This window comes from Solanum dulcamara, chromosome 4, assembly GCF_947179165.1.
Source record: "Solanum dulcamara chromosome 4, daSolDulc1.2, whole genome shotgun sequence".
Classification (NCBI taxonomy): Eukaryota; Viridiplantae; Streptophyta; class Magnoliopsida; order Solanales; family Solanaceae; genus Solanum; species Solanum dulcamara.
In genome coordinates, this window is record NC_077240.1 from 6,410,534 (window position 1) to 6,437,473 (window position 26,940).

At 33.1% G+C, this 26,940-nt stretch overlaps 3 protein-coding genes and 1 long non-coding RNA gene across 7 annotated transcripts; 3 read left to right on the top strand and 1 right to left on the bottom strand.

Moving 5' to 3' along the window:
* Positions 1–337: 337 nt before the first annotated feature.
* Positions 338–2,002, top strand: LOC129884591 (uncharacterized). The gene is made up of 3 exons (XR_008765965.1): positions 338–546; positions 657–707; positions 1,770–2,002. It is a non-coding gene; the product is annotated as an uncharacterized LOC129884591 (long non-coding RNA).
* Positions 2,003–7,550: 5,548 nt separating this feature from the next.
* On the top strand, positions 7,551–11,781 carry LOC129885802 (tubby-like F-box protein 8). 4 transcript variants are annotated; one of them, XM_055960229.1, is made up of 6 exons: positions 7,551–7,890; positions 8,272–8,320; positions 9,044–9,511; positions 9,684–9,771; positions 10,219–10,351; positions 10,850–11,781. In XM_055960229.1, exons 3-6 carry the CDS (start codon positions 9,164–9,166, stop codon positions 11,562–11,564), a joined length of 1,284 nt encoding a protein of 427 aa, XP_055816204.1. In that variant the 5' UTR covers positions 7,551–7,890; positions 8,272–8,320; positions 9,044–9,163; the 3' UTR covers positions 11,565–11,781. The 4 variants fall into 4 exon arrangements, with proteins under 4 accessions (XP_055816204.1, XP_055816202.1, XP_055816205.1 ...); XM_055960227.1 differs by having other exon boundaries at positions 8,272–9,511; XM_055960230.1 differs by lacking the exon at positions 8,272–8,320.
* Positions 11,782–18,879: 7,098 nt separating this feature from the next.
* Positions 18,880–20,921, top strand: LOC129885803 (protein ROH1-like). Its single transcript, XM_055960232.1, has 2 exons — positions 18,880–19,018; positions 19,370–20,921. The coding sequence occupies exon 2, from the start codon at positions 19,456–19,458 to the stop codon at positions 20,629–20,631; it is 1,176 nt and encodes a 391-aa protein (XP_055816207.1). The 5' UTR covers positions 18,880–19,018; positions 19,370–19,455; the 3' UTR covers positions 20,632–20,921.
* Positions 20,922–22,651: 1,730 nt separating this feature from the next.
* On the bottom strand, positions 22,652–26,517 carry LOC129885804 (bZIP transcription factor 12-like). Its single transcript, XM_055960233.1, has 4 exons — positions 25,595–26,517; positions 25,414–25,485; positions 25,130–25,159; positions 22,652–23,122 (listed from the first exon to the last, which is right to left on the bottom strand). Exons 1-4 carry the CDS (start codon positions 26,270–26,272, stop codon positions 23,042–23,044), a joined length of 861 nt encoding a protein of 286 aa, XP_055816208.1. The 5' UTR covers positions 26,273–26,517; the 3' UTR covers positions 22,652–23,041.
* Positions 26,518–26,940: the final 423 nt, after the last annotated feature.

A 26,940-nucleotide genomic window follows, 5' to 3' on the forward strand; every position in this document is an offset into this window, starting at 1 on the left:
GATTTCTGTGATCTCTTCTTAATGCCAAGGATGACATATATAGAAGAGGAGGAAGCATTAATTGTGCAACAAAATTAAGTGGGCAACTTGTCCACGTTTAAATGAGCCCCACTTGAAAAAAAGACATCCAATACTCAAGCCTTATAGTTTTAGGTTTTCAAAAAAAATAATTTAAAGAATAAGTAGTTTAAAAGTGTTAACTGAATTGATCAAATAAAAATAAACGAAAATTTGGGTCAAAGTGTACTTAAATGGTCCAAATTGGTCGAATGAAAAATAACAATATCCTGTCCCACTTGTCCACTACGGCACTAATAAAAGCGACCACTGACTACCATTGAAGGAAAATATAGTGTCTTATCTTTATTCGATAAAGCTAAAAAAGCATAGAGAAATTAATAATGGAGAAGAAGAGAATGATGAGAGTGGCAGCTATGGCTATGGTGTTCATCGTCCTTATATCGGCTAACATGGACACCGTTGGCGTCGCTGCTCAGGGTGTCAATTGCTGGGACAATTGCAATACTGCCTGTGTTGGTCTCCCACGTATGCCATTATTTCGATCTCCCCTTTCCTCTTTATTATTTTCATTATAATCCTAGCGTCCACTTCAGCTTTATATAGTATATTTCGTTGTTTTTTTTTAAAATTTTCAGCGAGATTGTACGATCGTTGTGATGGGAAGTGCATCATTAGGTGCGGACCAGGTACAAAATTGTTCCCATTTCTCAGCTTTTAAGTTTAATTTGTCTTTTTTTCATCCTTCTTAGACGAGTTCCCTTGCAATTAAGGGGAAGGGAACTTTGTTTCAAATAAGCAACTGTTGTAGTTTGACTTTCATGGTCAAACTGTATCTTGACCAATTGATCTGATCTTCACAAATCACAATGTTTGCTGTTGTCATGCGTAACTATAAAAAAAAGTTGGAACTAATAAACTTTGTTGAATGGGACATAAGTGGTGAAAGATCACAAATCTAAGGAAGGCAAATGGGCAGGTTAAATTGGTTGAATCAACAAACGAGTTCTTATTCTGTTATGTTCAAAGTTTACATGGGTAAAGATGGATCGAGTAGTCAAAACAAGTTAAATAATCGATCATGGTTCAATTCAATCATTTTTTTTTTCAAATTCCTAATTTACATTTCATTGACTCTTTTAGTATAAGAGAGACTCGTAACATAAGCAACATGGTGATTCAAATGCATTATTTATCATACGTATTCATGACCAATGGTTAGTATAATATTTAAAATGTAACTTCATGGATTAAGATTGAACATTTTTAAGGGTCAAGATTGGATATCGTCTGAATCTATTTGAGTTATATATTTTTTTTTTATGAGTTGACTCCAACGTAACTAAATCAGTCCATCATTAAAATAACTCTAGCTCAAATATGATAAACTTGACTGAATTACATAAGTTTGGGTCAACTACACAAATATTATAGATGAATCGATCCATATTAACAGATCTGATCCTGTATTCTCCTTAGAGCTATGGGCTCATAACTGTGGGTAATAGCTTCTGAAACAGGAGTAACTGGGCTGTGTGTTGGGCCTAGATCAATTCAACTTCAGTATACAAATTCTTTGCATACTACTCTATTAGTAATAATGTGTTCATTTTTGGAGGAATTGTCAGTTTTTTATCCACATTTTATTCATTTATTTGTTGACCTGAGTTACAATGTCTCCACATAATTTTTACCATGCAACTTAAATTGGAAATTTAACTTTAGACTTGTTTCGTGGTATTGTTGCACAGATGGCAAAATTGATGGAACCCTGGGTTAAAAGTGCTAAAAAAAAGTACTTGCAAGCTACCAAGGGCTATTATTGTCTATTTTGATAATAAATCTTCGTAGTTTGGGAAATAAACTTTATAGTTAAGTGTAGGTGTAATGTATTTCATTAATTGTCATAATTAATAGATGCATTGTACATCATGATGGTGAAAACTACATATTGAAATTATAATAGCCAGTTGAATTTATCATATATGTCATCTTTATATGAACTCAAATCATTCTTTGTCATAATTAATTTACTGACAGATAAAATAACAATAACATATATATTCAGTGTAATTTCACAAGGAAGGAGAGCAAGCTAGCTGCGCTCTATATTTTATTTCGATCCTCCTAGCCTAAAAATGATTAGGTTGGTCACGAGTTTGTCTCAAAATGCTGAAATCTCTCTAAATGTCAGGTTTATCAGCCAAATTAATATTAATAATAGTACTTTGGTTGGAGTAATTATCTTTGTTTACTGTAAGAATATTGCAGGAGGCTAGTTGCATGTGTAAAAAAATGATTAATTATAAACGAATACAGTACATATATCGATATTATCTTATTCTACATTGATTTAGATTCACATCGCATAAATTTTATATCATCGCCAATTCACCATAAACATAAAGCGCTATCTAACTTTGTTTATGGTATTAAAGAATATTCGACCTTGAATTATTCGCTTTGCTATGCTATAAAATATAGTAATCATTTTACTAAGGAATCAAAGGTTTTCCTTTAGATGGCCAAACATATACCATAACATAGTTTCAGCAGGTAAAAATATATATATATATATCCAAATAAATAAACAAGAGACATTATTTTATTTATTTGTTGCCGGTTTTAGACATAAATGTCATGTCAATTGTCATGAATGATGATGAAAGGCAAAGCATGCCTCCTCTTAATTTAAGATAAAAGGAGCCAACATGGATAGGTTATGGTGGGACTGATTCTATATTAATTATAAATTTTGAATTTGAATTTTATGTATGAAAAAAATCATATTGAAAGCATTATTTTTAAATAAGCACTATAATGTATGATTCAAGTTTTATCGGATTTTCATGCGAGTTTCGAATATTTGAGAGGAAAAAAAAAGGCATTTTTCTTGATACCTCTTATGTTCTGTTCACTACCACGCCCACTAGCTTCTTAGTATATTTTTAACCTTTTATTTCCCTTTAATTTTCTTCTTTCTCCTCAATTATTGTTTGCAAAGTCGAAAGCCAAATCACAACCTTCAATTCACCTCTTTAATTAACCACATCATCACGAATATAATAGTCTTACTAAAAAGAAAACATCTTTTTGTGTATTCTTAAATTTTTTTCAAGTTGTATAACTTTTAAACGAATAATGACATATACGCAAAAAGCATGACAACAACAATATATCTACTTATAGGTTTTGAGAAGGGTCAAGGACTTAAGGATGAAATAGACTCCACATATGTCTTATTCTATCTCGTAAAGATTTAAATGTTGTTTTCGATATCTTATAAATATACAAGTTTATATCATATTGATAAACATTATTCAGAATTTCAAATATCTACTAAAAAACTTGAATTAGCTATGAACTCGTCGTTAATCCTTCTCTGTTTCACTTATAGCTAGGGGTGCTTATCGGGCGGATCGGACGGATTATTATGCTTAACGGTTTGACTTAACGGTTATCGACTTTTAAAAGTACTAATCCACTAGCCAACCTATAAGATATCGGTTGGTTCGGTATCGGATTAGCAATTATTGGACGGTTATCGGGCGATGTATCGGTGGTATGGTAACATGTAAAGGAAAGACAAACAACAAAAAGTAGTCAAATGAAAATGACATACACAAGGGTTGCCAACAAATTCTTAAACAGTGAATGAAATCAATTCAAATAAATTAAGGAAAATTAACTGTGAACCAAGTGGAGCAGCAATACAAATCCAACGTTGTTAAAAAAAAACATCACATATATTCATATATCTTAAATGCAGAAACAAAAGCTAATCTAAATAGATCACCAACACGTGATTTTTAGAAGATAAAATGATAGAAAATAATATCATGAAATAATGGAGGACAAGATCAGTGAGAAACCAATAATAAAAGAATAAAGACAATTTAACAATGCATAACTTATTTGAGGATTAAAAAAATTTAGTAAACTAGTCACTGAAAATAGACTTGGACAAAAATAATAAAATTAAACTATAACAAATATAATCCAGAATATCTAGATAAACACAAATCTTAGAAAATAAATACATATTTATAATATCTACCAAACGAAAAAAAAAGAATTTAGAAAGAAGATACCTGACCCATCTGGTTGTTTTGTGGTGTAACAGGCACGAGTGGGCAGCAACGGCGCATAGCCTGTTGTTCGCCGGAGTTTGGAGCCACAACGTTTCTGTTGACATCTTGGAGACCAATCAATGCTCAAGCAACATCAAACTAGTTTAAATTATTTCAAGCCACCATGGCAGTCAAGAAGAGTACAGTATACACAACTTAACACTACACTGAGCTTTGAGAGAGAATGAGAGAATAGAGACGAGACAGAGGGCAACTGGCAAAGTGGCACTCTGAATCTCTTATACTCTTATTTAGGTTTAGGGAAAATTATGTTTAGTAATTAGTTGCTGAGTATACTTTAAATGGGCTTGGCCTGTTTAATTAAATGAGTTTGGCCTATTGAGGCTTATTTTAGATTTATAAATTATAATTATCATACATATTTTATATGTTTAGGTATAAAAATATAGTAAAATATAATAAATTCTTAACGGGTTAACGGTTTACCCAATAACAAAATTGAGTAATCCGTTCCCCACACCGATAAGCCGTTAATTATAAAATTTAAATCCATTCCCCACCCGTTAATCCGATAACTCAATACCAATAAGCCAATAAGCCAATTTTGCGGTTGGGTTATCGGTAGCTGACGGTTTTGAACAGCCCTACTTATAGCTAACAAAAATTCATCGCTAATAGAATTAACGATGGATTCTAATGTTTAGCTATAAAATTTGTTGATAGCTAAAATAGTATCACTAAAATTTAACACGTTTTAATCATTTTAAATGTATTCGTAATTGATGCCCTTATCCTTATTAAGAGATTTAATGAGTGACCAACCATTAGGAGCTTTGACTTGGTAGTCTGGTTGGTCCAAGGTTTAATTTATATTATTTTTGCATATTATATGTATTTAGTAAAAATAAAAATCAATGAACGGTGACCCCTTAACCTAGGGTAGATCCGTCGATGTACTTCAAGCTCTTGATATGAGCTTTAATGAAAAATTAATTACTCTATTAATAAATTACAACCTGAAAAATATATAGATGCTATTATGTTATAAACTATGTGTAAATAAGTAATTCAGTACATACGTATGCAGATGAAACATGGCGATAAAATTTGTCATATATAAGTAATTCACTATATTTATACGTATGCATATGAAACATGACGAAATAAATAGATATAGTCTATAATTAAATAGTCGATTTTGATGAATCCACGACTTTTCAATTCTACGCATATATGTGTGTCTATACATTACGCTTGCTCAAGCTCAGTAGATTAATTCTTCGCGTAATTATTTTAAATTTTAAATCTATTTTTAATGTTTCATCAGCTAAAAATAAAATAATAACAAAAAAGTAGTTTCCTGATCGAAAAAAAATGAGATTACAAGAGATCTATAATTAAAAAAATATATGTAATTAAGTAGAGGAGAAGCAAGCAGACTTGAATTCTATCCCACCAAAAATAGTACCCTTTACTAATAATTTGTTTGTGTAGTTTTAACATAACACTAAATTTAAAAAATATATTTTTTAAGTTTTATGGTCTTAATTTAAAGATGTATAGAATATATTAAAATGTCCATTAAATTGTGATTCTTAAATATATCACGTGAAAAATTAAAATTAAAGAATTATATTGCTTTAAAAACAGAATTTTTAACGGATAAAAAAAATGTAAACAAACAAATTTAAAAAGGGTGGGGTGGGGGAGGGGGGATATAGTATCACTATATATATATATATATATATATATATATATATATATATATATATCTTATTAATTCAATTAATTGATTAGTTAGATTTTTATCTTATTAGTAAAACTTTAATTTCATATCTTTTAATCCCCTTCCTCATTCTCTCAATTTAAAAACAGCTAAAATTAATTTATACTACCAAACAGTAGGTGAATTGTGGGTCAGGTTTAGGTGGCTGTAGTTCCACGAAGTTTCTATAGATTGAAACATGACAATTATAATTCCTAAATTTCTCCTTGGATTTTGTCAAAAGGTCAAATTGAATAGGGCAGGAACAATTATTGCACTTATATATTAAGTAAAACAAAAGTCTATTCATTAATATTTTTTTTAAAAGTCTCCACCTTTTAATTTTGAACTTGAATATGCATCTCAAAAAGAATAAAATAAATAAATAAAGTTAAATTGTAATTACAATCAAAATGTTTTGGTTTCTATTTTTCTTGTTCAACGATGATAAAGGTATATGCTTTCTCTAGGCAAATCAACCCCTTATTTCAATGTCTTATAAATATTTACATTGAAATTTACTTGGTAAAAAGTGCCATTGCCATTGACTTTTGATCCTTCTTTTTTCTCTTTTTGCCTTTTCTATTTACTGCTGAGTAGACTTTTAAAAAGAGGTTACTTTTATTGATTGAAGATCATTCAATTTTACTATATCCAGGATAAAAGCAAATGAGAAAATGGCAACAACAATTTAACACAATAATTAAAATAAATTACTCTAGGGGTGATTTGGTACGAAGATATTAGTTTTATTGAAATTAGTTATATTGAGATTAATTGTATTAAGATTAATTATTTTGGTATTATATCCTATTGACTGTTTGATTTGTTGTTATTAAAGTAATATACATTGCATAATTTTTAAGAATAAATTATTTGTTTATAAAAATATCTTTCACCTTATCTAAATTTTTATATTAGTGATGTATAAAAAGGATTTGATGGACTATTTTTGTTATTTTAACTATGTTATCTCACGATAAGTTATTTTAGGATTATTATTCCATCCAAAGACATGAATAACTTATTTTCAGTACTAATCATTAATTTTGATAAAAATTATCCCAAACTTTATAGCCAAAAAGAAATTTAAAAAATACTAAAAATTTGTCCAACAATTATCTATCTTTATCCATAATACCAAACGTGTCCTATATGTTACAAACGTATTTGACTACATTTTGATCTATTAAGACAAGGGACATGTATTTTATTTTTTACTATATATAAGGAGCAGGTATTAGTTAGCCATCTTTCTAATGCTAATTTTTTAAATTTAACTTTAAGGTTTCACTTCTCAAATTTATCCAATCCCAACAACGAGTAATTGTTTATTTAATGCCATGCGTAACGTATAGTAAGTGGCTAACACATTCACTAAATTTAGCCATGCTACTATAAATGTAAAATGTTGATTTGAATGTAACAATCATCTCGTAGTAATATTTTGTCATAAGATTAATTCTTCTTTAAAATTATTTTTCGTATTATATTATATAGTAATCTAATCATAATATTATCTAGAATAACAAAATAACAACATAGAGGAGTTTGAATACGAGTTTTCTTTTCCTGTTAAAGTGAAAGCAAAAGAATAAGTCAAAAACTCCCATGTCTCATATGTTGGTAGCCACAGTTGGACACTGTTCACGTAGTGCCCAATATACTATTTGTGTGTGTGTGAGACTACCATTAAACAATTCTTCCTAGTGCTAATAAAGTATATGCACACAACCCCTTTTCTCCATTTTGTCTTCCCTTTTCTTCTCTTACCTGTTCTTCTTCACCAGTTTTTTTTTTCTCTCTCTCTGGTTTGTTGAACTACATTTAATGTTGGGGTTTGAGTCCGGATGAGAAAGATAGAGACTTGTAGTAAATACAGATGCTGATTTTTCAAAAAAATAAAAATGTTTCTTGGCTCTGACCCACTTTTCCTTTCTTGATCTACTTATCTTATCTCTGAAATTCTTGGCTTCTTGTTGATGCTATTGTTGCTGTTCTTCTTCTTGTTTTAAGGTACAGATCTCTGATCTCTGATCTCTGTTTGTTCATCTTCAGATCTTATCTTGTTTGGTGTCTGTAGATTTGTTTCTTGGTTTTCTTTCCTTACTGTTCTGAAAATGTGGAGATATTTTTGGGTTATCTAGTTTTCGGCTTTTTATTTTTTTTTCCTGGTGTGAGGATAAGTTACCCCTTTTGGTAAAAAGCCTCATCTTTTATGCTTGTCATCTTCTGATTGATGTTTTTTCCCTTCCTTTTTTTCTGTTGGGTGGAGAGGGGTTGTTTGTTTTATGATTTTATTGATCTTAAGTGATGCAAAGTTTTAGTCTTTTGGGAATTTGGAGCTTTAGTTTTTGTTTTGTGGAGAAATTTAGCTTCTTGTCTTGGAGTTTTCAGGATTCTGAATGAAGTTATGGAGCTATGATTATCCTAGAGCACTTTGTAGGTTTGTTATCACCTGGACTCTTCATATCTACCTCAACAAGCATCTATGTTTTGTAATTAGAAAAAGTTATAGGGAAAAAAAACATTTCTTTTTGTTCATAAGTAGATGAAGTTTTAGCTTCTGCAAGAATGAAATTGGTACTTGAAAGGCTATGCTCATTTTTCATAGACTCTTGTTGTCTTCAAAGCTGCTTATAGAATTTGCATGATATGTTTAGTATAAAGCTTGAGATACAATACTGGATTCTATTAGAAATGAATTTGTAACGTCCTGACTTGAATCTAACATTGAGTGATAAACCGACAAAGAGTTGAATCTTCCTTTCTTGAACTGAAATCTGATTTTGAACTGATTGGTATCCCTGTTGGTGCCAATTTTGCGGTGTCAACATTAGCGATTTTACATCTTTACGTGAGTTACTTATTTCACTATTGATGATGGATTTGCTGAAAGATTGATGACATTTGAAAGCAATTATATCTTTTATACTCATTTTGTTGTAACTAAGCTAGGACAACTGGCATGAGGCATAACCTTAAGAATCTAAAGAAGTTGCATCTGATAAAAGTCATGTGATTTACTTTACTTAGGTGCCCATGTGAAGATGTCTCTTTATACTCTTTTCTTCCCTTTCCCTTCTTTTCTCTTTGAATGCCTTTCTTGCTTTTTCCTCTTCATTTTTCTTCAGAAATCTATTGTTGTTACTGAAATATTCTTTTGCAGCTGTAACTATTTGTCAAGCTTTCTTTAGGTTACTGGAAGCTTAACTGATGTGAAAGAGTTAATAGGCCAGTAACATTTTTTTGTGGTGTTTGGCCTTCGACCTATCAGTTTCAAGTTCAGATGTCGTTCCGCAGTATAGTTCGTGATGTAAGAGATAGTTTTGGTAGCTTATCAAGACGAAGCTTCGATTTAAGGCTGTCTGGTCATCACAGGGACAAATCACATGGTTCATTTTATGACTTAAGTGACCACCCTCCTGTTATCCAAGACAGTTGTTGGGCCAATCTTCCTCCAGAACTACTTTTTGATGTAGTTAGAAGGTTGGAGGAGAGTGAGAGCACATGGCCCGGTCGTAAGCATGTCGTAGCATGTGCTGCAGTCTGTAGGTCATGGAGGAGTATGTGCAAAGACATTGTTAGAAATCCGGAATTTTGTGGAAAACTAACTTTTCCTGTTTCCCTAAAGCAGGTACTACTTTAACTTGAAGGAATATTTCTTGTGCTAACTTAATTAAATTTTAAGTGCAGAAGTATGTGGTTGCTGTGTGGTCTGTGGGAGCAACCCAAGTGGCAGTTCTATTGACTGTTAGAAGTTACATGCTAGAGAAGTTATTGACTAATCTTTTACTTTCTCTTTTCAGCCTGGGCCTCGTGATGGAACTATTCAGTGCTTCATCAAGCGGGATAAATCTAATTTGACTTACCATCTTTTCTTGTGTCTTAGTCCTGGTAAGCATTACATTGTAGGCTGATATTGGCTTGATGCTTGAATAATTTGCTTATACTTCACTCATCAGTTCCTTGAGAAAATCCATTGATACTATCCTTGCACCTGAGGCACATAGATGGTACTAGCAATTCAGAACAGGAGGCGAACATTATCTTTGCTGTCTTTCCAATCTCCTGTCAGTTAAAAACACTGATGTGCTCCTTCCCTTCCCACTCAAACCCAAAGGCGAACAGTAAAAACAAATCAGAATAATTACAAAGTCTTCTCTAGTATGCAAATTGAATTAATGATATCATAGAGACTTGTATATCCAGTTGTAATTTATGTCTAGAGATGTTTGGTTGAGATGAGTTTCTGCTTTAGTTACTCTTGCTTCTTTGCCTACATAATTTCTATGTTTGAGGCTGTTGCTCAGAGGTTAATGAGTATTTCAACTTTCTTTGTAGCATTGTTGGTCGAAAATGGAAAGTTCCTTCTCTCTGCAAAAAGAACCAGACGTACTACTTGCACAGAGTATGTCATCTCAATGGATGCAGAAAACATCTCTAGATCAAGCAATACCTATATTGGAAAATTAAGGTAAATATGGAAGCTATTCATTTTGTTTTCCAATATCTTCCTTGTCTTTAGCTGTTATTACTGAGATGTTTCAGGAAATCTGAATTTAATGAAGAATAGAATCATGCATTTGATATATTCGTTACCCCTTCTCAGGAAAAATGGTTTCTCCATTGTTAGCTAATGTCAATACTAAGGCATGAGCAACTTTGGAGATTTGAGATTAGTCATTAATTAGCAATGGTTTTCAATGAAAAATAAGTAGAAATATAGTCTATTATGCATGGATATATTCATCAGGAAAATAGAAGTTCTACGCAACAATAGTTGTCCTAGATGAAAGCTGAACTGAAGTTCTATGTGGCATCATCCTATTATATGGTCTAGGCTATCAAAATCCCTTGTCCATTCTGTTGTTGAGGAGTGTATCTTAAATCATACTAGTACATATATACTTGAGGAAGTGTTCTAATTGATTCTCCTTCCATTATGGGATGATTAAAATTCAGTCTATTGCAGATCAAATTTTCTAGGTACAAAATTCATTATATATGACACACAGCCTCCTCACACCGGTGCACTTATCCCTCCTCCGGGGCGCACAAGCCGTAGATTCAATTCCAAGAAAGTCTCTCCTAAAGTCCCAACTGGAAGCTATATCATATCCCAGATCACATACGAGCTGAATGTGCTTGGAACACGGGGTCCGCGGAGAATGCACTGTGTCATGCACTCAATTCCTGACTCAGCACTTGATGCCGGTGGCTCTGTGCCTGGCCAACCAGAGCTTCTCTCAAGGCCCCTTGAGGATTCATTCCGCAGCATCTCTTTCTCAAAGTCACTCGATCATTCTACCGAGTTCAGTAGTGCACGATTTTCTGATATTGCCGGAGGATCAACTAATGAGGAAGATGATAGCAAGGGGAAACCACTGGTCCTAAAGAACAAGGCACCACGATGGCATGAACAACTGCAGTGCTGGTGCCTGAATTTCCGAGGACGAGTGACAGTTGCATCTGTCAAGAACTTCCAGTTGATCGCTGCCACTCAACAACCTGCTGCTGGACCGACAACCTCTCAGCCAACAAGCCAATCGGATCACGACAAAATCATCTTGCAGTTCGGGAAAGTAGGCAAAGATATGTTTACCATGGACTACCGGTATCCTCTATCTGCATTTCAGGCATTTGCTATCTGCTTGAGCAGCTTTGACACAAAATTGGCTTGTGAATAGAGCTAAACATTTACACATTTAGAGTGCTAAAATTATTAACTGTAATGCTTCTATTCTGGATTTATTGTATTTCCTTCTTCTTTTTACCATTGGAAATGGAGTTTGTCCCTAAAATTACGCCATGGCGTAAAAACCTGGTTCCTGTGAAAAGTTGTAAAAGAAATCTTTTTCTAATCAAATGCTCAGGCACTGACTGGATCACTGCCATTTAAAAGAATTCACACCAGAAAATGAAATTACACTAGATATTTATTCAAGTGTAATATGTAAATAAGTATGACATGTGCTATACGTGGTATAATAGGAATTAGTTTGAGTGTATCTCAAGAATTACAACATAGGATGTCACATGAAACATGTGTGTGCGCTTCATACATGTATACTTGTGAACATGTGAGTTCTTTTTTTCATTTCTGGCTATCTTAGTCTTCCTCAGCAAAGTGATCTTTTATCAACCACTTTGACTAGTGAACTATCAATATTTTAGGAAGAAATAAAATATTTTACTTCAAGTCAAATTAAGCCGGAAGTATTATAGAAGTTTGTACATAAAAAATCCAAAGTAAATCACTTTCAACAACTTTAATAAATTTATTGCAACAGTATAATGAAATTATGCATTATTACACTTGAAACTTTATCAAGACACAGAGACAACTGCACATAATTTGTGTATATTATTTTTAAAGAATTGGTTTAATTTGTCAAACATAAAAAATATAATAGCTTTGTTAGTGTACTAAATCTAAACTCATTCTTTGGCACGTTAGATATATTATTGTTTTTTTGGCACTGGCATGTATGAAAATAAAGAATTTGATTCAAAAAGTCTGGACGTTGTGTCGGAGAGAGACCCAATAAAATAGACATATTCTTTAAGATACATAATATAATACTTATTATTTTAGTTTCAACCAATTTAATAAATTGCACCTAAATTTTCATATCAATTCGAAGAAAAAAACTACACAAGAAAATAAAAATGGTCACAAGTGTGTGTGTGTTTGTGTTTGAGCATGATAATGATAGTATGATTAGTAACAAGACAAACTTATGAATTATAACACATCTAATATTTCAATAATGTTATAAAAAAACTAAACTTAGCAAATTAATAAGAATAAAGGAGAAAGAAATAGTAAGAGAAAGAGAGATTTAACGAGAATTCAGTATATAGAATTGTGCAAATACATTGGCTATTTATAGCCAATTTAGGAAGATAAGAAGATAGTGGGTAGGGGAAAAGTAGAAAGGGATAGACATCTACTTGCTAAATATTTTAACACTCTTCCTTGGATGTCCATGTGTAATGTGCCTTATTAAAAACTTTATAAGAAACAATATACATAGTTATCTTGAACATCCATAGATAATGTGCCTCGTTAAAACCTTACTAGAAAAAATCCAGTAGAAAAAAGCCTAGTGAAAGAAAAAGAGTACACACATCTGGTAATATGCCTTGAATGCTGCCTCATTAAAAACCTTACCATAAAAATCCAATGAGATAAAATCTTGGATAAGGGAAAAAGAGTATAGCACGTATTATATCTTAGCTTCATTTGATATTTTGGAGACGACGCATTCCAATCTTATATCTTAGCTTCTCAAAAGTTGATGTTGATAAAGCATTTGTGAATAAATCTGCAAGATTATCACTCGAACGAATTTGTTGTACATCAATATCACCATTCTTCTAGAGATCATGTGTGAAGAATAATTTTGGTGAAATATGTTTCGTTCTGTCTCATTTTATGAAGCCACCTTTCAATTGAGTTATGCAGGCAGCATTGCCTTCGAATATAACTGTGGGTACTTTGACATCATTTTTCAAACCACATCTTTCTTTGATGAACTGTATCATCGATCTCAACCACACACATTCTCTACTTGCTTCATGAATTGCTATTATTTCAGCATGATATGAAGAAGTAGCAGCAATAGACTACTTCGTAGATCATCATGATATAACAGTTCCTCCGTATATAAATAGATAGCATGTTTGAGATCGAGCTTTATGTGTGTTTGATAAATAACCTGTATCTGCATAACTAATAAAGTCTGCACAGCCTTTATTAGTATAAAATAAACTCATATCAATGGTACCCTTTAGGTATCGCAAAATATGTTTGATACCGTTCCAATGTCTCCGCGTTAGGTATGAACAATATCTTGCCAGCAAATTAACAGAAAATGTTATATCAGGCTTGATTGCGTTAGCAAGATACATAAGTGCATCAATAGCACTAAGATATGGTACTTCAGGACCAAGAAGTTCTTCATCCTCTTCTGGAGGTCGAAATGGATCTTTTTCCACTTTAAGTGATATAACAATCATTGGAGTACTTAATGGATGTGGTGTCTTTTCAAGATCTTTCATCTCAAATTCTTTCTTTAGATATTCAATCGCCTTTTGGACTTCTTCAGGGGTTCCAATGAGATTTATGTCATCAACATAAATGGCGAATATAAATAATTTTGATTTCGTTTTCTTATTAAAAACACATGGACAAATGACATTATTTATATAACTTTCTTTTATCAAGTACTCACTAAGACGATTATACCACATACACCCTGATTGTTTCAAACTATATAATGATCTTTGCATTTCATTGAGTACATCTCTCGAGACTTAGTACATGCCTTAGGCGATTTTAATCCTTTTAGAATTTTCATGTAAATTTCATTATCAAGTGAACCACAAAGATAAGCTCTAACTACATTCATTAGATGTATTTCGAAATTTTTATGTACAGTTAGACTGATGAGATATCTAAAAGTTATTTAATCCATAACAGGTGAATAAATTTCTTCATAGTTGACCTCGGATCTTTGAGAGAATCCTTGTGTAACAAAGCGTGCCTTGTATCTTACAATTTTATTTCTCTCACTTCGTTTTCGCACAAAAATCCATTTATAGCCAACTAGTTTTACACCTTCAAGGGTTTGGACTGCACATCCAAAAACCTCACTTTTAGTAAGTGAGTTTAATTCTGATTGAATTGCCTTTTGCCATTCTGTCCAATCACATCTATATCGGCATTCTTCGACGAATTTAGGCTCAAGGTTTTTCACTATCTTACATGAGGTTAAATACAACATTATATGCAAAAACATTATCAATCATAATTTTTGATCGATCTAAATTTATTTCATCACCGATAGAACTTATTGAAAGTTCTTCATTCACTTGATTCTCGGGTTCACTGATTTCTTCAGAAATATCAGGATTACTCAAATCTTGACCTTCTTCAAGAGGTTCTTTTGAAGTATCATCTTTATTATTCCTCACACTTCTCTTTCTGGGATTTTTATCCTTTAAACTCAATGGTCTTCCACGCTTCAGATGTGTTTGGGATTCAACAGCTATGATTCTAGTAAATAATCCTTTTGGGACATCAATCCGGATAGACACATTTATTGCAGGTAGGGCTGTACAGGGCAAATTGATAAATCGCACCAAACCGACAAACCGAACCAAACTAGTGGTTTGGTTTGACTTGGTTTGGTGTTTGGAAAAAAAATCCGACCATTATATGATTGGTTTAGTTTTAACTATAAAAAATCAAATCGAACCCAAACCGACCCGATTATAGCTATACTACTTTTAAATTATATTATACATAAAAATATTTATTAAAATGTAATTTATAAATATTTTTTAAAATTTTTTCATATTTTTTGTTTTTTTTATTACATTTAGATTTGGACTTGAAAAACTCATCTAAATAATATACAAAAAAGGCCATCTTATAAAGGTATGTTATAAAGTTAAAATTCTAAACAATGTTCTACCTCCATCTTTTATGTTGATATTTTGTACTAGAACTCTTTTTAAGAAGCACTGCTCTGTGCTTTTTATTAGATATTATGAAAAATACGACAAAACTCAAAAAAACCCAAAAAACGCGAAAAAAAACAAAAAAATCTGAAAAATTCGAGAAAAATTGATATCGAAAAACTCGACTTTTATTAGTTTGGTTTGGTTTATAGATTTTATAACCCGACACAAATGGTTTGGTTTGGTTTGTAAAAAATCTGAACCAACCCGGTCCATGTACACCCCTAACTTCAGGGATATGTGACTTAGTTATCTGTTTCAAATCAGTAAATACATCTGACATTTGATTTTATTTGTTATTTTCTGTAAGTGGATGATCTTCTAAACCTCCTGCTCACATGTACGGGTACGTAGATCAAAATGAGATAGTGATAAAACTTTCCATGCAATTTCTCTTTCTGGTTCCTTTTTCTCTCCCATAATTGCGGAAAATTTATTTTATCAAACCGACAATCTACAAATCGAGCAGTAAAGAAATCTCCTGTCAATGGTTCAAGGTAGCAAATTATGGAGGGTGAGTCAAACTAAACATATATTCCTAACCTTCGTTGAGAGCCTATCTTGTACGTTGTGGTGGTGTTATAGGCACGTCTACTGCACAACCAAAAATTCGTAGATATTTAGCTCATGACCAAATACTAATTAGACGGAGAGTAATTATTATAATTTGCCGGTCTGAGACGTACAAGTGTTGCTTTATGTAAGATAGCATGACCCCAAACAGTGATCAACAATTTTATTTTCATTAGTAGATGTCTTGCTATCAATTGTAGGCGCTTAATAAATGACTCTACAAGACCATTTTGATATGAACATGAGCAACGTGATATTCAATTTTTATATCCCAATTGAAAAGCAATAATCATCAAAAGTTTAGGATGTAAATTCTTCAGCATTATCAAGGAAAATAGCTTTAATTGGATAATCTAGGAATTGCGCCCTTAATCTTATTATTTTTGCTAACAACTTCGCAAATGATAGGTTACGTGATGATAAGAGGCATACATGAGACCATCTAGATGATGCATCTATTAGGACCATAAAATATCTAAACAATCCACTAGGTGGATGAATAGGTCCCAATATATCCCCATGTATACGCTCTAAAATGCTAGGAGATTCAATGTCAACCTTCAGAATTGATGGTCTGACAATTAATTTGTCTTGATAACAAGTAGCATATGAAAATTCGGCATTTGTAAGAATCTTCAGATTCTTTAACTGATGTCCAGTTGAATTTTCAAGAATTTGTCTCATCATTATTGATTCAGGATGACATATTCGATCATGTCATAGCACAAATATATTTAGATCAGTAAACTTTTGGTTTACGATCAAATATGTTTTTCAATTGCTCTAATTTCTGCATAATATAGTCCAGACAACAAAGTTGATAATTTTTCCAAAATATATTTCTGGCCTAAAACACTTTTGGTTATATCAAAGTATTCAAATTCATTTCATTTAGTGTCTCAACATGATATTCATTTTTGCGTATATATTTAAATTTAATAAGTTTCTTAGGGATTTAAAAGAGAACAGTGCATCTATAACAATCTTTGTTCCCTTAAGCAGAAATATAGCAGCTCTTCCGGAGCCTTCAATCATTTTCGAATTACCAGAAATTGTAGTAACATTTGCTTTTCTTCTAAGCAAGTAGGAAAATATTTTTTGTCTTTAAAAATGGCATGAGTCGTTCCACTATCCATTACACAAATATCCTCGTGATTGATTATTGATCCAAATAAAATTTGAGGCATATCCATATTTTTTTTCAAAAAGAAATAAAGTAAATATTATAATTAATACATGGCTCATTATACAAATTTTATTTATTTACATGAATTAGAAAAATACAAACATATTATTTCGTACAAACAAAATGAAAAGAAAATCATTTAAATATTATTAGGCTTATCAATATTCATATTTTTTTCTAAAAAATTAAAGAAATAAGCTATATCCGGATGCATAGGCTCAATATTATCTTTAGAGATAAAGTTTGCTCTAGATTATTTTCTGTCCTCTTCAAGGATGTCTGATTTAGCTGAACCAGACGTTTTGATGATTGACAGGTCCGTGACCAGTGCCCCATACCTCCACATCTATGGTATATGCTTTCTAAATTTTTCTTTGGCATAGGTTGTTGCTTTTCACTCTTTTTTTTATACTGCTGATCATTTTTCGGTGCCAGCCGAGCATCATGATTATAATTTCTTCTTCGACCACGACCACGATTGGGGCCATGACCTCTTTCTCGTTGGTTATCGTTTGTCTGATTCACTTCAGGGAATGAAAAAGAATCAACGGATCGATTATCATGATTTTTCATTAACAGTTCGTTATGACGTTCAGCAATAAGAAGGTGAGAAAGTAATTCAGAATATTTAAGGGGGTCTTTTAATGTGAGGTATTGTAATTTTAATCCCTCGTCAAGATGGTGGCGGAGAAATATCATGGCTTTGGCATGGTCTTGATTAGATGTCATATTTTCATCTTTGATGCTGTCTGTCAGACTCATCGATTCTAGGTGTATTTCGGTATTTAGTGTCTATGACGTGTAGCCTTTTCCAAATATATCAAGAGCAACAAATTCAAGTTTAGAGATATTCAACATTTTTAGAAAATAAAATTTTCACCTTTTTTTTACCTTTTTAAAATAACTTAAAGTGATGGAGGTTCGTGCTGATAATGTGTTATAAAAGAAACTAAACTTAGTAAATTAATAAGAATAAAAGAGAAAGAAATAGTAAGAGAAAGAGAGATTTTAAGAGAATTCAGTATATATAGAATTGTGCAAATACATTGGCTATTTATAGCTAATTTAGAAAGATAGAAAGATAATGGGTAGAGAAAAAATAGAAAAGAAATAGACATCCACTTGATGAATATTTTAACAAGTATTTTTTTGACATCTTTCATCGATTTAGATATTTATAATTTTACTTGCTATTAATGATTTTTCCACGTGTAATCAAATTACAAAGATGCCAAATGATGTAAGGAGGAACCAAACAATTGTATTCTCTCTATTATATTTTATGTGACACTTTTTGATTTGACACGATATTTAAGATAAATATAAAAAAAGTTTAAAATTTATGATCTAAAATAATTATTAGGTATTTGTGTGATCGTAATAAAAAAAATTTAAAATTAATTTATTTCTAATTATAATAAAATGACTTTTTTTTTTGAACGAACTAAAAAGAAAAGGAGTATCACAATGAAATAAGACGGAGAAAGTATTCGAGATAAATGGGGTTATGATTACCAAAGAGTATATATAAAAGAGAATAAAGTATAAATACGTTTAGCACCATAAGAAAAAGGTAATCGGAGAGAAAAGAACAAATAGAAAAGTTTCGGGGGGAGAAAGAGAATAAGTTCAAATTTCGAAGACCATAATGCAAAAAACTGAAAAACATTCTGGTTCGTAAATCAAGAAATGATGCTTACCATATTCTTTATTTGATTTGCTTGTTAAATACGTCTCGATTTGCAACCCAATATTTTGTGTCACCAGCAAAGGGCGGGGGCTCCATGTCCTTCTCTAGGGTTCAATATATGTTCCCTTCTTCTTCCTCTTTCTTCCTCAACTAGCTCTTCTCAGGTATTCTTTCTTTTTATTTGCTCAAAGTTACAATCTTTTTATTTGGATCTAATTCTTGGGAATTGGGTTTTGTTTTTTGAGTTTGAAATTCTATGTTTTTGAGGTTTATGTTGATTTGCCTCTATGAATTTGAAGTGGGTTTTAGTTTTGGTTTAGAATTGTAACGTCCAAACCCTTAAAAGGTTTCTTTTAATATATAAGCTTTGCTGAATTGTGGTGTGTAGTCTTGTTTCTGTTTGTGTTTCCTTTTGGAAATTTGTAGGATTTCTATATTGGGGTCTAGAAATGATGTTTTTTCTCCCTTTGTTAACTGATTTTACTTTTCTTGTTTGGTGCTTATGTCAATTGCAGTGATTGAAGGTATTTTATGCCTTCTATGAAATTTCTGAGCTGAGTTGCTTTTAAGATTCTGCGGAGGTTTTGTTCATCGGGTTAAAATGCCTTCTTCAGATAGTCGTGGTTCTTCGATGCCATTTGCCTCATTCCGTCGTTCAATTCTGAGTATTAGAAGTGAACAGGTTCATTCCTTGGAATTGAACCATGATTCTAATGTTCAGGAGATTGAGCAGGAAGCATTTCAGAAACTAGTGGCCACTCGATTTCAGGAACTGTCGGTTGCTTCTGCTGATGATTTCCTTTCCATTGGATGGATTCAGAAGTTACTAGATGTGTTTACCAGTTGTCAGGAAGAGTTCAGGATCGTATTGTGCAACAATAAGGAACTTCTCTTGAAATCGCCTCAAGATAAGCTTTTGTCTGACTACTTCGATAGAACTATAAAAGCACTTGATATTTGCAATGCTGCCCGTGATGGGATTGGGAAGATTCGACTCTGGCAGAAGCATTTAGAAATTGTGATTTCTGCATTGGATTCCCGAGAAAAGATAATTGGCGAAGGTCAGCTTCGTCGGACCAGAAAGAGTCTGATGGATTTGGCTCTTGTGATGCTAGAAGAGAAAGAAACTGGAACTGTTCTTTCCCAGAGGAACCGTTCTTTTGGACGCCACAATAAGAATAAGGATCACCAGCGTCGTCCTTCTGGGCACTCACGGTCTCTATCTTGGAGCGTCTCTCAATCTTGGTCAGCATCTAAACAGCTCCAATCAATTGCAAGCCACTTGGTTGCTCCCCGTGGACATGATATAGCTGCAACAAATGGGATAGCAAACCTTGTCTTTACAATGAACTCTGTTCTCCTGTTTGTACTGTGGGTTCTTGTTGCTGCGGTCCCTTGTCAAGATCGAAGCCTCCAAATTCATTTTTCTATCCCAAGGCAGTTCTCATGGAGCAATGCCCTTTGGTTGCTTCATGGTAGGATAATGGATGAAGCTAAGAAGCCAGAGCGCCGCAATTCAAATGGATTGTTGAAGGAAATATATAAGCTAGAAACATGTGTCCATCTCTTGACTGACTTGATAGACTCTGCTCAATTACCATTGGCCAACGATCTGATGGAAGAAATAGAAATGGTTGGAGAAGATTTATCAGCAGTCTGTGGAGTTCTTAAGACTGACCTTACTCCACTAGAACGCCATTTAAAGGAAGTATTCAGAAAAATTATGAGTTGCCGGGCAGAGGGTCTTGAACTCCTGGGAAGTGCAAATCAGCCTTAGAATATATGCCATCCTCAAGTTCTAACAAAATGAAAAAAAACATATATACATTCCTATTTTGGTTTTGCTGGTATTAAAGAAGTAAAAAAGGGAAAAAATCTAGCAACTATGGTTTAAGCAGGTAACTGTTTGTATGTACTATTATACCTTATGTAAACCAGTTTCTGTTTTCATGTTCTGGATTGTGATGGTTTCTAAATTTTTTCATTTTTTTCCTTTTCCTGGGAGGGGGGTGGAGATGGTGTTTGTCATGATTATACTTTTACTTGAATGCAGCTATTGATTTATTATATCTCCTTGTTGACATGCATATTAACTGACGAATACCAACAATCCTTGTACTGTCAATGATGTTGAAATTTGAGGAGCTTGTGATAAGAGTTGGCAGTTTTAAGTTCATAATGCCTTTTCAATTTTCCCAGTTCTCTTTATGTGATGTTTATATTAAAAGCAAGTCATATTTTTGGTAATTACCATATGCAGAAATCGTCTATCAGTGATTTTGGCCTTGCAGAGATTTCAATGTCTTTTAGATGCATAATGTTAGTAATGTAACTAGAACGTTTACAGGTGCACTGAATCCCAAAATGAAAAGACAACCATCTTTGAACTGCAGGGACAAATGCAAGATTTTATCTTATTCTACGCATCTTAGTGTATTTCTTCACTATTTCTTTCCAGCAGCTATCAAGTGATAGATATACTTGTGCTGAAGCATAAATTGAGCATGCATCATTCAGTGCGATAGTGGTTGATTTCCTTTGTCGCTTTGAATATAGTTGATCCACAGTTGTTCCTTGTTAAAATTGCTGCATTCAGTCATATTCATATATGTTTTTGGCCTCCTGGGTTCTTGATATAGTCACTTGGTTTATTGGATTTATGCATTTCTGCAATTCCCATTCTATATTTTGGTTTAGAATAAATTAAGCAACTGTCTCTGTAACTTGGCATTCTTGTCATGTTACACTATCTGCAGGTTGAGTTACCTCTTATCTGGGACATTTAGGACAGCAACTCCTGAGTATTTCATGTTACTTAAATAATGAAATATACCTTATCTCAATTTAATGTGAAGTTGATACCTTTGTTTTATTCTCCTTCATCATTTTTTTTGTTCAAATTTTTTATGATTATTAGATATAAATAATTATTTTATGTCAGCCTCACATGTCTGCATCATGCAGTCATCCCATTTGTCAATAAGATGGGTTGCACATTAAATTTGAGCAGTTATTGTTGGTCCCTCTTTAACTTGCTATCTAGAGTGGGGGTTAGAATTCCATGTGAGAACAGCCTGTAGCAAGGCACATGAGAATTGGAATATTGATTAAAATGATTTTTAGTATAGGTTTATAGAACTAACTTCCTCCTATTTCAATTTATGTGTCTCACGTTCTATATTTAATAGTAATTCGCTTGTCTATTTCCCCATGTGTATCGTTGTTTGTTGTTTTAATTGTCATATATTTAATAGTAATTCGCTTGTCTATTTCCCCATGTGTATCGTTGTTTGTTGTTTTAATTGTCATATTTTCTTACAGTCGAAGGGCTATTGAAAACAGTCTCCCGATTCCACAAAGGAAAAAGATACCATCTCCATATATCTTACCTTCCCACCCTCCACCTGTGGAAATACACATAGTATTGTTATTGGAATTCTTTTTATATTATCGTACTATAAGTACAATGAAGCCAAAACAAGTAACGAACTTTGGTCTTGCATGTTTGTTTTACATTCAAAATTAATGATGGATATGAGCATAAGGATGATTGAAATTAAATTATTGTAATGTTAACAGTCAATTCGTTCGGTTTTAAATCTTATGGTTGGAATTTTCCGGAAAAAAAAATCTGATGTGACATTTGTCAGACATGATGCAATTTTTGGTTATGGATCCCACCATACTTTTTTTACATCCAGTAATTCTCCATCCGTTATACTTAATCATCATTGATCAAATAGGAAAATACTAATACATTACTTTGATTAGATACCAATTTCACTGTGGCTAATCCATACACAAATTCAAGACTTGGCATATAGATACTTGTATTAATAGTAAGAACAATTCTTATTGTAAAAAACAGACAATACTGTAACATGAGTTAGTAGTATAAACAGAGAACCAAGTAAGTTCATCACTCTTCCCTGCAACCAGCATGATATGCTTGCGGAAGCTAAAACTACAGTATATTCTCTTCTACTACAGAAAGCTTATAAGCCTCTAATACTACATACCCCAGTTTGGAAGTTCCCTCATCTAACAAGTTAAACTATAGACTATGTACGGTCTCAAATTCCTCAAGTAACCAGAACAACCTCTTCCTCCTCTCAGTTCTCAGCAGCTTCAACAGAAGCACCATATTGATTATTACTTCATATGATTTAAGGAGATTTGAAGACAACCTACCAACTCATAGATCGAACTCTTCGCAGAAGTCTTGGTGGTCTTTGCTTCTCTACCACTGGTATCAGGTTCTCCATGATCTGCACAGAAATAATATGAAAAGTGAGTATTGAACGGTGAACAGATACATTCCAACAACTGAAAGAAACCTCCCAACACATCTTATTCAGACTGCAAACATAAAGTTCACATACAAAACTCATTATAAAACTAGGCTAAGAAAGGTAATACCGGTCTTTAGAATTTGATATGTACTACCACATAAAATAGGGGGCAATTTGTATCTTTTGAAACCGCGCTACTTCATTTTCCCCATAAAACCCTGTAACTACTCCACAAAACTAAAATAAACGATCAATATTGTGAAACATTATCTTCCATTGGAATCCTCCAGCTCTTCCAGTCTTCTCCCAAGATCCTATGTTTGTTTCTTCTCGTTCTCTCTCCCTTTTCTCACATTATATACCTAATTTGATTAAAAGGATGACTACTTCAAAGTTTTCAATTAAGGGGAAAAAGAACAATTTGAGATGTCTCCAGTAACAAGTTTTATTGAAATAACAAGAAAAGAACAACGCAAAGCCAAAGATCAAAACTAGGATGACTATCAGAATCAGATTCAGGTTCGTGCAGGAAGAATTACGTCAAAAACAGATTCAGGTTGCATGTGGGATCACCTAAGCATCCGATAGATTGTAAATGTAAAACATCTTCTCTTTTATGGGTCCTGCATACCAAATCCCATATCTCCATAAAAAAAATACATAGTTTGCTTTAAAAAGAGAATGGGAAAAAAAGAGTGCCTTGTTCTTAGTTTAAGAGATTAAAAGGATTGTTTTAGAAAAGGAGAAGAAAAACGAAAATAGCAAAGATCATTGATCTTAGTTATGAAGATTCAAGGCTTTCTTTAAAAAACAGGTGAAAAGAAAGAGAGAAAAGCTTTGGACCTGAAGAAAATAACCTACTGATCACAGAATTAGTAACACTGAGTTTGATATCTTTAATCTCATAGGCAAGTAGCAATTAACTATCAAAAGTGCAAAGTTGTAGTGAAAAAACTTTTTAACCTCCCTGACCCTTACTCTAGCATTAACACAGCATAAGATTGATGCTTTATTGAGGAAGAGCTGATCAATGAAGTCAAACACATTGAGTTAGAGTTGGGGGATGATTCAATGAAGTTCTCCGTTGCAATGCCTCTTTATATTCTTTCTTACACCTTTGACACATACACCTTATATACGAATGCATAAGTTTGCAACAAGAACGGTCCATTTACGTACATAGCTATGTCTGCACAAAAGAATATTTCCTAATTGAAAAAGGGAAATAGATCAAGAATTTAAGGTAAAAAACAAGTTTAAAGGAGTTCTAAAGCTGGTTTGGAGGAAAAAAAGAGAGGAGTTCCAAAGACAATTATTCAGGAGTTGAAGTACAAATATCTGGACATCAATTCAAGTACTCTTGGAGTTGTCCATCAAGATATAGATTTATGAAGCAGAAAATCAAATACTTGTCAATTGGACGCATGTGTTGGTATATATTTCCACTGTGATCTGCATTTTAGTCATGATCAACTACATCTTTAAGGTCCTGGTTCTTTGTTTTGCCGTGTTATGAATTTCATAACCTTCCAGAATCTGTGATTTGTTGGAACCTTCTGAATTTTGGGTTGCTTTTTTGGAGCCAAATGCAACAATAGTAGCAATATAAAGAATTGCATTTATAATGATTGTCTAAGAGTTGGAGAATTCCTTTCCATGTGTACAAGAGAATGACTAGCAACAAGGAATAACGCCACAAGAAAGTCATACACAAGAAATGAACAAGTTTAAATTTATATAAGAGGTGGAAAATAACAGAGCTCAGCTCATCCAGAGAAACAGAAAATAATACCAAGGTTACTGCAAGCAACATGAAACAGTAAGAGTAGAAGCATGTCTTCATTTGTTAGATAATAGAACAAGCAAAAAATTTCAGAATTAATCGAGCAATACATAAGAATATACACCAAGATTTCATTTCTAATTCATCCTAAATTTTCATTAGTGAAGTGGCATATTATAGTGCAAAGGAGTGACTCATACCTGCTTAAGTCTCTCCTTATTCTTCTCCTCCTGCATTAGGCCAAAAAAATTGGTTCTTTTAAAAATTTCTTGGAACATACTATCCTACACAAAACTTAATTTTAGAAGCTCCAAGTACAATAAATCAGAACTACTAATAAGCCCCATTACAGTTCTTAGAAATACAAGTACCCTGATTCAACCAAAGCAAGAAGCCAAAATGAAGGTATTGGGAATAGCAAGGCTACAGAACAGTGAAACTGAAATTCACTTCAATCACACTTTGAAAGCGAACTTAAACTAACCTCTTCTCTCAATAACCTTGCATTTTCCTCCTCCAATTGTGTAACCAAAGACACCAATTCCACAGTATAAGCCTGAAATTTCAGTAAACATATACATGCATGTCTTAATTTTAGCCCCAAAAAACAAACAATAGCTATGATCATCCACATGATTAGAAATTTAGCACTAAAATGAAGGTACCTGCTTTCGCTCTCTAGACCTTGCAGCAGACTCTCTGTTCTTGATCATACGTCGCTGCTTCTGCTGTGTAGCCCTGTCGGCCGGCAACTCCTCCACAGTTGACCTTCTCTTCCCTCTTCCACTCCCACTTCCACTCCCTGTAATTGCCACAACCCCATTTCCAAATCCCATGTGGGGTTGGGGTTCCATACCGTACACCCCTGGTCCATTCTGCATGGCCACCGGAAACTGACAATTCCCAGTACCCATCATGTTATCCACCACAAACCCTCCGGAAGACGGAGCCTCCGTGGCTGGAGGTGGAGGAGGAGGAGGAGCGATCACCGGGACTCTAACATCTTCCTCTGTAACCGCCCCAGCTTTGGTCAAAAAATCCTCCAGAGTCATCTCCGGCTCCCTATTCCCTCCCCCTGCTACAATTTCCCTCCACACCTCATCAACAGTCTTAGTGTTCCCCACATCACCACCGGCGGCGGGGGCAAATGGTGTAGGAGGGGCGGCGGAGCAAGCAAAAGGGTCGGAATCAGAGTAGATGTTGTTGAGAATTTCGTCCATGTTCATAGAATCAAAGTTTGTAGAAGGAAGAGAGTGATGTAGAGAAGAAGTTGGGTTTTGGGGATGTAGAGAAGGATCCGAATTGGGCGTTCTTGATGCTGACGGCATCACCTTTGACGCCATAACAACCGACTTTTTAGGGATCTCGTTTCTCCCTTTTCTTTTCTTTCTTGCAGAAATTTTCCTCAGAATACACAATAACTGATTCTTGATGCTTATAATTTCAGAAAGTTTGGATCTTTTCTTCTTCTTCGTCTTCTCCAGAGGCGTGTAGAATAGAGAGACTGGTAATTTTGAATGTGTTAAAGTGAGTGGAAAAGAGAAAACACTAAAGTGGTTTGTGCAGTTGGACTTATTATGAGAAAACGCTATAAATGGTCCAAGAACTTTTGGAGTAGACAAAAATAATACCTTCACTAAATATTCAAAATTTTATTAGACTTGGCATCTATCCGTTTTTTATACAAATAATTTAGATTTAATCCTCATGCCTCCATGAAATTAAACTTTTAATCTATTTTTTTAATTGTTTCTCTCTTCCTTTTATTTTTATGAAAAGAACTCTCACCTCAACAATTTAAAAAAATTAATAAGGAAAGAAGATATAAGTCCTAATTTTATTCAATGGAGGATAAACTAAAGCATATTATTATTGCTAATAATTTAAACATTATGTTTCCTTTTTTAGCGTGAATTGTTTGTTTTATTTTTCATACAAAAAAAAATAAGAGATTTAATATTATTACTCAAATTTATCTACGTAAAATAAAATAATAAAATCGATTTAATTC